The sequence below is a fragment of the Talpa occidentalis genome, unplaced genomic scaffold (genome assembly GCF_014898055.3).
Source record: "Talpa occidentalis isolate TD23 unplaced genomic scaffold, MPIMG_talOcc4v2.1 talOcc4.9, whole genome shotgun sequence".
NCBI classification, from domain to species: Eukaryota; Metazoa; Chordata; class Mammalia; order Eulipotyphla; family Talpidae; genus Talpa; species Talpa occidentalis.
This window is the reverse complement of record NW_023605305.1, coordinates 18,259,917-18,270,675: the sequence shown is the minus strand read 5'-3', so window position 1 is coordinate 18,270,675 and position 10,759 is coordinate 18,259,917. Positions and strand designations below refer to the sequence as shown.

The window sequence follows — 10,759 nt, the reverse complement described above, 5'->3', positions numbered from 1 at the left end:
GAGGCAGGCCAGGCAAGCCCAGCCCAGGGACTGGGAAAGAGAGAGGCACTTCGCTTGGGTGCCTTGGAGAGGCTAATCTGCAGAGGCAGAGGCTCCAGCTTCTGTGGGGCCATGCCCCCTCGCCTGCTGGGCACTGGAGCCAATTCTGCTGATGGGTGGGTTGGCTCTCCTCTCAGGCAGCACTGACTCAGCGTCTGAAATGCGGTTCCCACAAGCATGCATCTCTTTGGGGGCCAAAGGCCATGCCATCCATGCCCCACTGCCAAGTGGGTCAGTGCCCAGGGCCAGGGATAATTAGGGCTGAATGGAAGCTAAGATTTCGAGTCCACCAACCATGACAGACAGCAAGGCCCAGGAAGCCCTTCTGTTCTCCAACCATAAGCCACCCCGATTCTGATCCAGCTTTCCACTCCCAGAGGTCCCAATGCACAGTGGTTATAGTTATCAATTCTTTGGTTTTATTTTAAAACAGTGAAAAGAAAAATAAATATCTCTGAAGAATAGGAGTACAAGAGTAGGGTGGGGTAGGGTAGTGGGGCTGGAGACTTGGGGGTGTCCTGGATTTGGTGGTCTCGTGTAGGGGTGGGCCCTACAGGTAGGCCTGGGATGTGCAGGTCTGCTCCTTCCAGGCCAGGCCCTGCCCTTTCCCCACTGGGAGCTCTGGGGGCTTCTCCAGCCTTGCCTGCCCACAGCTCCCAGGCTGGGCGCTGTGTCAGCGGAATCTGCTGGAGGGGTTAGACCCAGGCCGGTGGTGGCGCCCGCCTGCACCCCAGCTCCTTTGGGCAAGAGGGCGGAGCGGAGTCGCCACCCTGCTACACTCGGACTCTTCAGCCGGCCGTCCGGCGTGATGGCATGGCCTCAGTGGTGACGCATGTCCTCCATGCCCACACGGCCCCACACGCCCAGCACGAAGCTCTCGATGTCACACTCGTTGGCACCACGCAGGATGCGAAAGTGGCCCCTCTCACCCCAGCCTGGGCCCCAGGAGTTGGCTGCCGTCTGGGAATGAAGAGGGCATGGGGTGAGAGGGAGAAGGGGCTGGGGGAGGGAGCGGAGAGGAGAGGGGCCTGCCCGGAACACCACGCAGAGACTCACCCAGTATTTGAGTGTCCTTCCATCCGGCAGAGTCTCCTCGCCCCACCTGCAGGGCAGAGCGAGCCGGGAGAAGGGCGCTCACCCACCTGCCAGCAGGAGCTGGACCTGAGGCCTTCCCTATCCAGGCCCTGGCTTTTGGTGACTGAGGGGTACACCCTGCCGACTTGGTCAGCTCTCTGCTCCTGGCTGCACCCCCTTGGATCCACATCTCTAAGTGTGTATTTACTCGGCCAGTGAGGGGCAAGGCACCTCCACAGGATAAATGGAGGGTGAGCAGAAAAGGAGGGAACTGGACCTCAGTTCTCTTGGGGCCCTCATCCTAGGGACCAGTCATCTGGGACCTGACGCATCTGCTTACCCCTCGCAGCCCTCCCCTCTCCCTGGGGCACCAGGGAGGATGAGTGCCAGGGATCACAAAAGAAGACAGAGAATGTGGGTACCTGAGAGACCCCGAACCCCCACTATAAAGTCCATTTCATTGGTTGGGTAGTTGCATGGTAGTTGACTACCATGGTAGCTGGCATGGTTGTTGAAACTCTACCATGTCCCATATGTCAGGTGGGGAAGCTGAGGCCTGGGGGAGTGAGCAGCGCAGGTCACTGAGTCAGGCAGAGTTGGGACAGGTGCTGAGATGGGGAAAGGCTGAGCAATTCTTAAATCCTTCTCTATGTTTCACTGGGGTTATTTCATCTCAGTGTGAGGGAAGAAACTGTTCCTTCCTAGAAAACCTTAAAAGGTACCCCACTTTGGGTATGGCCCAGGGCAAGTGCCTCCTCTTTGAGAGTCTGGGTCTCCTCCTCTTTGAAATGGGGCTTTGCGGAGAGAGGGTAAGGATTCAAGGCAGGCTCAGAAGCCCCCATGAGGCCCCCACCCCCCCTTACTCTTGAGCCCCTCACCCTGTGATCTTGACCGAGTGGGTCCCCTGCCGTCGGTATTGCTCTGGCCTCCCCAGGCTCACTGGCGTGTGACGGTAGATGCCACCCTGGTACAGGAAGAAGTCCTCGTGCACCTCCATGAGGGCTGTGGGCAGAGGTGAAGGAGCCAGGTCAACCCATGAGCGCAGGCACCAATGTCTGAGTCTGGAGATCATGCCCAGACCCCAGGGTGTCTCTGTACCAAAACCCTAAATGCTCTCCATGGAGAGGGGACACAGCCCCCCACTTGTGCCACCAGGCACAGTCTCAAGCAGGCACAAGCTTGGGGAAGCAGGGGGCAGGGTGAGGGGCATTTACCTTGGACAGGGCCGTTCTCCATGAGCTCCTTCATGATCTCCTTCTCCTGGAGGGTGAGGTGAGAGGACGGTATCCATCAGGGGTGAGGCTCCCACTTTAGAGGCAGCCTTCCAGCTCGCTCGCCTCTGCCCCTCTCCAAGCACAGACTTACGCTGGAGCCCAGGCGGTAGGCGGGAGTGACCTGGTAGATGTCATTGGCATGGACGTGGCCGTTGGGGCAGCGGGCAGTGGCCTGGCGCTTGCCCCGACCCATGGCCCGACTGTGCATCATGCAGCGAGGTGCGTGGCCAGCTTCGTCTCTCTCACGGCCCAAGAACGGGTAGCAGTGGTCAGACACAACCCTGGAGGAGGGGCAGGGGGAGCGAGGGCGGCATCAGCATGGCACAGCATGGCCTGGACCTTCCCCAAGTCTCCTGAGCCCTGCCCCCCATGCCCTACCCATGTGGTGCCCCCTGCTGCTCACCCTCGACGTCGCAGGAACCACCAGGCACCATCCAGGTGCCCACCACGGCAGCCCTGCTGGTTGTGGGTGTCACAAGACAGCAGGTTCTGGGGTGACAAGACAGGTGTCATGTGCCCCAAAGAGTGGATTGAGACTCGATCGGACGCCACAGCTGGTGGAAAGAGGTGCGGAGGCCGTCAGGGCACTCAGGTACTGGCCCTCCTTTCCCTCCAGACCAGCTCCTGCCCTTGGATGTACCTGCCGTGGAGAAGGCCCAAGAGCCTGCACAGTTGCCCTGGTCGAGGGGTTCGTGGATCAGGTTAGGCCACTTCTCAGAGGCCTCGAAGGTCCTGGGCAGCACTTCCCCTGCCCCAGCACCGTCTGCAAGGCAAACATTCCTCTCTCTGCCTCTGCCCTGGGCTGGCTTTAGGGTGGAAGGAGCCCACTGGCCTTGAAGGATGACCAAGAAGGTGCTGGAGTCTTCCTCAACCTTGAGCCTTCCTGCTGCTGAGGGATCCCAGCAGTCTTCCACCTTGGCTGGCGTGGGAGACCCAAGCACCATTTAGTGCCTTGCTATTGTCAGGTGTGTGTGTGGTGGGGTGACTAGTCGTGTTCAACAGACGAGGCAACTGAGGCCAGGAACAGGGAAGTGGCCAGCCCAGGGTCTCTCCACTTGCAGTCCCCAACTCCTGCCTCTGTCCTCCTCTGTGCCTTCTGATCTGCCATATCCTTCCCACCAAGACCTTGCGCTTCAGGCCCCAAAGGGCAGGGGAGAGAATAAACAAGGTCTTGTGACCTGGCAGATAGCCAAGAAAAAGAGCAGGAAGCAGAAAATAGCCAGAGGCCCAGGGGAGTGAGGGCAAGGCAGGGTCTGCCTGGTCACCACAGCCTTGAGCTAAAGTCCCTCTCCAGGGAGGGCCCCTCCAGCCAGCCCTGCCTCCCCCCCGCCTGCTGCTGCTGGATGGAGGCCAGCGTGGGCCCTAGTCCTGACCTGCCCAAACCCCCCTTCCTTACCCTTTGACTATTCTGGGTCTAGTTCCCATTTCTCCCCCAGAGGGCCCTGCTGGTGGGAAGGGAGAAGCCCCCTCCTCCCTTGGGGTTCCACTGAGTCAGCATTTGTTTCTGAGAATTGCTACTCTCTGGCCAGAACTGGAGGAGTATCTGTCCCTCCCATCTCAAAATACCAAGGTGACCTCCCGGCCCCTTGGGCCCTGATCCAGCCTCTCTGCGTCCGCAGCTTTGTTCCCAGGCTGGGAGGCCGAGGGGCTGATGCTGGGGCCACAAAACTCAAAACCTGAGCATCAGTTCTTGCCGCCAGCACGTCTGTTCCAGGCAGGGGCAAAGGAGAGGGACTTGCCCAGAGAGACACAGCTGACGGGCGGGGTAGGCCCAGGCTCCTGCAGGAACAGGGCCAGGGTCCCAGCCCAGGCGGAGATGGGTTTGAGGGCAAGGACAAACTTACGTGAATTTCATTCATGTTGGTGACAGAGGAAGATGGGCGGATGGTGCCCAGGCGGTAACGAATGCCTTCATCCAGGGTCATGCCCCAGAAGGCACTGTGGTTCCCGGCCCGCCACCTGCAGGAGAGGAGATGGAAGGGAGTCACAGACCCGCCGGGCTGGGGGTCCTCCAGGTACATGCATGTGGGTGGGGAGACACATGCCAGCTAAGTGCACACAGGAATAAAATCTGGGCACGGGTGCACTGGGACGACATGCATCTGGGGCAGGGTGTGTGTGTGTGTGTGTGTGTGTGCGCCAGAAAGTATTTCCAGGGCCTCACCCGTAGTCGCCCTGGTTGATGGCGTTGATCATGTCTTGGTCCACCAGGCATGGCTCCTGGTCACACGCCCACTGCCCTTTTTCCTGGCAAGTGCTGGTGCAGACAGGAAGGAAGGAAGAGGTGAGTGGGGCTCAAGTGCTTTCTATTTTTATTTTTTTTATTTTTATTTATTATTTTTTTAATTTAAACATACTTTTTTAAAAAAAAAGATTTATTTATTTATTTATACAAGCACTGGGTACAGTCAGAAGCGCGGGAGGGTGAGAGAATTCACCAGAGCCAGAGCGGGGAGCAGAGCAGGCAGAAGGACCGAAGTACACTGCTGAGGGGAGCAGCGGGCGGCAGGAGAGGTCTGCATGTCATGTGGGACCCTCCTCCGGTGGCCGGGGAGCAGCCGGGGATCAAACCGGTGCTGCAGAGGCTGCGGGCAGCTTCACAACCCAGCGCTCAACCGCTGCGCCACCGGGGAGGCCCTCAAGTGCTTTCTAAAAGGTGAGGGCTCAGTGGTCAAGGTGGGCCAAAGATCTGTACCAGCATCTCTGGGAGGAATCTAGATGATTCCACCCAGGCCTGGAGGCTTTAAACAGCAACTTCAAGCTGACTATTCGCAAGCATCTCTCCCTAAACTCCAGTTTCAAATATCTTGTTGCTACTCATCCCTACGGGGGTGTCTAACTGCCCGGCAATTGTAACATTCCCAAACAGAATTCCTGATCTGCTTCTTCTTCCCCGGCTCCTCCCACAATCCTCAAGAAAAAAAAAAAAAAAAAATGGCCCTTCTTCCTAAGGCGTGGCCAGAAGCCTGAGGGTCACCCTCTACTCCCGAGCCCATCCAATCCACTGGCAAATCACTCTCTCCTGAGGCCACCAAGGTCTGGTCCCACCACCTTTCACTTGGGTCATGTGGCAGCTCCTCACTGTTCTCCTGGATTCTGCCCTGCACCCCCTTCACTATGTTTTCAACACAGTTGCCACTGTGATCAGGTTAAACCCAAGCCCCATCATGTCACCTGCCCAGAACTCTGCTGGCTTCGAACGACAGAATTAGAGGCAAGGTCCTCCCCGTGCAGACAGGCCCTGTCCCCCTGTTCCCCTCCTCTTCATCCTGGTTCTCAAGACCCCAGCAGCTTGGTCTCCTGACTGCTCACACCCCAGGGCTCTGCCTCAGGGCCTTTGGTGCCTCCAGCCTCCCTGGTGGCTCCCTCGCACTTCTTCCAGGTTTTATTCAAATGTCACCTGGGGAAGTGCCGCCTGCCCACGCCCTATCTTAAAAGTCCCGCCCTCCACTTTTCTGTTTCATTTTTCTCCTAAACATGTGATCACTGTCCAATGCTATTTATTTCTACTGTTTATGTCTATTTCCTTATAGACTCCAAATTCCTTGAGAACAGGTATTGTTTGGTTTCTTTGGTACCTAGAAAACAAAACCTGGCATATCGTGGGCACCCAGTCATTATTTGTGGAACAGACAGGTGGATGGATGAATGAACGAGGCAGTGCAGTGGAACCCTAGGCGCTAAAATTCTCTCTTCTCGTCTGCAAAGTGAGGATAATAATAGTTCCACCTTCCAGGGATGAAAGGGCAGGCTTATAAAGCACTTATCACAAGGCCTGGCCCATCGTTAAGTGCTCAAAAATTGTCAGCTACTGTTGTTCTCATTATAGGAACCCCCTCTCGAGTTTCCGACTGATAGCCAACTGGCCTCCTGACAGTCCTCTGGGTGTGTAAAGGGCCACCCCAAGCTTAAAAGGGCCCCTAAGTCTGCTCCTCCCCTAACATCTTCGACCCAGAAATGGCACCATATCCTCCCAGGTGTTCAAAGCAGAACTCCCTGCCTCCCCACCCACCACCGGTCTGATCTCCCATCAACAGGTCTTAGGGTGGCACATCACAGAAGACTGAATTCATCTGCTCTCCCCTTTGCAGGTCACTTCCCATCTGGACCATGCAGTGGCTTCCTAACCAGCTCCCTGCCTCTTTATGATCCCCCCAAGCTTCCCCTGAAGCCAGAGGAGTCTTTGAAGAACACAAATCAGAGGGTATGCTCTCCAAGTGGCTTCCCACGACACCAAGAACAAATACAAAATCCCCGCACCACTTATGAGACCCATGGGACGCGGCCTGCCCCTCCTTGGGGCCTCTGGCCCCCTCCACAGCTCTGACTGCAACCAGCACCATCCCGCCCCCCACCCCCCCCAGTTCCCCCCAGGCTCCCTCTGCCTTGGCCTGGGCCACTCCTCCTTGATATCCATCGCCCTAGTGTCAGCATAAATGTTCCTTCTAGAGAAGCCTTCCCTCACCCCACCCCACTCTAAACCAGCACCCCCATTATTCTCTCTTCTCTCCAATCACACGCACAAACAGGCTGTGATGATGCCTGTGTGCATGGTCTGTCACCTTTGGACCAGACACTCCTGCACAAGGACAAGGAGCGGGGAGTTCCGGCTGCATGTCCACACCACGCCTGGCACACAGTTGGTGTTTAATAAATAGGTGTCCACGGGCAGATGAATTCTATGAATGCAGTCCTACTTCAACAAGCGCATAACTCTGCTATTACAAGATGCTTCAACTGCCTCCTTCCGAGCCCACAGAGGCTCCCGCCTCCAATGTTGCCTTTTAAGGAGCCTCCAGGGGACTGAAGCCCAGTATGGCTGTGCTCCCCAGCCTGAGGAGCTGGCGGGGTGCTTTCAGGAAGGGCTGGCCGGAGGAGACTGTGGGGGTGGGAGCTCTCCTCACCCTTCCCTTCCTGTGGGCACTGTGGAGGCACTATCGAGGCATCCCTCGAGGGCGCAGAGCCTGGAAGGCCCACAGATACCGCCGCCCCTCTTCTCCCTCCCCCTCAGGTGTCCAGTGCAGGGAGCAGCTGGCCCAGGGGCCAGTGGGTTGGTCAGTCTTTTCCTGCCACCTCCCTCTGTGCCCCAAGGCTGCCAGAGCAGGTCTAGACAGGGCTGGTGGCAGCATGACTCCAAAGGGGTCCAAGTCCCAGGAACAGGAGTTAACCCTTCAGTGTCCAGAAGCATCCTATCTAGACCAGCAGATCTGTGCAGGCACATTCCGTAAACACTCTCTCTCTCTCTCTCTCTCTCTCTCTCTCTCTCTCTCTCTCTCACATTCTCTCTCACCCAGATGCATGCTGAAATGCACGAGTCCCCACTCTCACTGCGACCCAGGCACCCCGCACGCAGGCCAGTGAGGCAATGGGAAAGGCTTATGCATATTGCATTCCCAAAGGTTTCCTCCTCCCTGAGGCCTCTCAGTCCCAAGCAAAGAGGACCCGGGATGGAGTGGGTGCAGGGCCTCCCCTACTGCTAAGTCGCAGGGTCCCCGTTATTTCCCTGAAGTCATTCAGGATTTCCCTCTTAATGCTTCTCCACTACCCACCTCAGACCTCAGGATAGCTAGGGGGCACCCCTGAGCCCTTCACTCCTGGGAAGAAGGGGCTGGGGAAGGGGAGGGGCCACATTCCAGGGAAGGCCCTGCTACTGGGAGGCTGGCCTCCAGCTCAGCCATCCCTGACCCTCATCCGGTCCAGGGGCAGCGGATGCAGTAGGTTTCCTTCCTGGCGCCCCCTTCTCAGACTCTCTCTTGACATGGAAAACGATTGGGAGCACAGAAATCCATCCTGAGCTAGAGAGGTGGGGAAGGAGGCCCAGCTCAGGGGCTGTGTCTGGGGTCAGGCATCCCAGGTCGACCACACATATAATTTGATGTGGTCAGTATAAAAGTTCTCGTGTTACAGATGAGGAAACTGAGACTCAGAGAAGGAAAAGCACTTGCCCCCACAAGTAAGGTCTGGGGGTGGGATTTGAACCAAGTCTGTTAGCCACCAGGCCCACCAGGCAAGTGCCCGCCAAACCCCAAACACTCACCAACGGTTACAATTGTCCCAGTAGGTTCCGAAGACCGGGTAGAGGCGGCCCCCATGCATACATCCTGCAGGGAGGGAGGAGAGAAGAGAGATGGACCCAAGACCAGAGGCAATGGGCTGAGATGGTCAGGTCCTCAGAGGTGAGTTATTCCAAATACACATACACACACACGCATGCACGCACGCACGCATGCACACACCCCAGCCCTCACTGAAACTAACACTCAAGGCGTCTCCTGCAGTTGCACACCAGCTGCTACCTGGGAAGCTTCTCAGTGACTAGGCTTCCTCTAGCTGCATCTGGATACCATCCAACACACCTTAAGTCCTGTGCTTTTTAAATGAGTTGGGGGCTTGGAGACAGGGAATGGGAAGAGAGTGCTGAGGCCCAAAGAAGGGAGTCGCAAAGAAGGGCAGTGACTCCCTAACATAGATAACCCAGCACTTTGGGATGACAAGCCAGGTACAGCCTCACACCCGCAGCCCCACAGGATTGTGGGAAGGAATTCAAGTGATTCGCCTATTGGACAAGGACAAGTGCATGGAAGAGGGTGGTAGTGAGGGCGGAAGGCAGGAACAGGCTGGAGGCAGGAAGCTCCCAGTGCCCGGTGGTGGCCCTCTCAGGGGTAGAGAGCCCTGAGCAACGACAGAGAAGTGGCTAAGATGACCGTGACCAACCCCATGTGCTTTATCAGCCAAGGGTGAGTCAGCAGGCGGGGCCAGCACCTTCCCAGTCCAGAATGGAGACAGGACTGGGAGAAAGGGCAGGAGGCTGCCTTCCTCCTGCTCAGCTTAGAACCCCACTGAGCAAGGATTTTCTCGCTTTCAGTCTTGCTGGAGAGATTCAAGTTAGACCAGAGCAGGGACTTCCCAGAGGGCCAGCGAATGGGGCAGGTTCTCGGGCCTCTTCCCCAGATTCTTCAAAGCCTCCCCTGGAAATGCCAGGGCATCAGCTTTGTTCCTGAGCCTTGCTGGGTCTGGGTTGACAAAGTGACCCCCCCTCCTGGCCGCTGGTGCCCACCTGGGATGGGGGGGAAAGGAGGCGGCACGCCAAGGCAGAAGTCCCAGAAGTCAGGGCAGCAGTCAGAGACCGTGCGGTTGCAGAACAGGTCACAGTAACAGGTAGCACCCAGGTAGGGCATGGCGCATTCGTCCTCACGGCCACGGCAGCACAGATCCCGCTCCTGGCAGTACCGGCCACCTGCATCCCGGATGCCCCGCAGGTGCAGAGCAGGAGCGAGCTCCCGGCGCCTGCGGCCCCGCCCTACACCCAGGGCCAACTCCCTGGCCAGCAGCAGCAGCAGCAGCAGCAGCTCCGGAGGACATCGCCACATGGTGACTCCTGGGCTTAGGGAGGGCAGAGGTCAGGGGTCAGAGGGAGGGGGCAGCAGACACTCAGGGACTTATCTCCTGCTTTCCTGGGGCTGTGACTCCTGAGGGTTCAGCAGGGTCAGATGATTTCTGTGTCCCCAAGCACAACACGGCAGAGAAACCAGTTTATGGGCCGGGGCTTACAGGGGGAACCGGACTGGGCAAGAAATGGATCCTCCCTGACCTGCTTGGGACCTGCAGGGAAGGGAGGTGGGGAAGGTGGCACTCAAGGCGTCCCCACTCAACACCCGCACTTGAGACACTTGGCTCCTCTCCCATCCTGCGTCCCTGGGCCCTCGGCAGCCTCCATCCCTGGGTGCCCCACTCTAAGCTCGGGTGTGAGCCTCCCTCTGTCTTTGCCCTGCCCTGTCCGCCCGGCCAGCTCCACTCTCCCTCTCTGCCACCTGGCCGGGTCCCTTCGCCTGTTTCTTCTCCTACACCCTCTCCCTTCCCAGCAGAGGAGAGCGCCTACCTGGGGAGGGTGTGGGCCGGGCCCACACAGCCCCACGAGCCTCCGCCTCCCGGCTCGGCGACTGCCTGACTCTCAAAGTCAAGAGCGCGGCGCGCGGGGCGGGTGGCTTTTGTAGGGCCCCGCCTGCGCCCCGCCCTCGGGGCTGGTGGGGGGCGGGGAGGGCCCAGCCCGTCTCACCTGGTGCAGCCCTGCAGGCAGCTCGGAAGCCGGGACCGGTGAAGGGCAGCGAGCACGGGGCTGTCCCCGCCGGATGCCCGCGGGAGCCGTCCCTGGGGGGAACTCCTGCCAAAGCAGGGAGGACTGTGGTCGGACGCCAGGGAGGACTTCCCAGGGGGCCTCCCGCGGAGCGCCGGCTGGAGGGGGTTGGGGGGAAGAGGAGGCAGGGTGGCCGCGGGACGCCCGGATTTGGTCCTAAATCTTGGAAAGTGTAAGGAGCACGTCGGAGGGAAAAGTTTCCAAGCCCCCCTTTGACTCCTCAGTGAAGAAAGCAGCC

At 58.4% G+C, this 10,759-nt stretch overlaps 1 protein-coding gene across 1 annotated transcript; it reads right to left on the bottom strand.

Moving 5' to 3' along the window:
- Positions 1-427: 427 nt before the first annotated feature.
- Positions 428-10,548, bottom strand: TINAGL1 (tubulointerstitial nephritis antigen like 1). The gene is made up of 12 exons (XM_037499549.2): positions 10,444-10,548; positions 9,445-9,765; positions 8,425-8,488; positions 4,552-4,644; positions 4,224-4,346; positions 3,028-3,167; positions 2,791-2,941; positions 2,479-2,668; positions 2,328-2,373; positions 1,992-2,115; positions 1,096-1,141; positions 428-999 (listed from the first exon to the last, which is right to left on the bottom strand). Exons 2-12 carry the CDS (start codon positions 9,755-9,757, stop codon positions 859-861), a joined length of 1,431 nt encoding a protein of 476 aa, XP_037355446.1. The 5' UTR covers positions 9,758-9,765; positions 10,444-10,548; the 3' UTR covers positions 428-858.
- Positions 10,549-10,759: the final 211 nt, after the last annotated feature.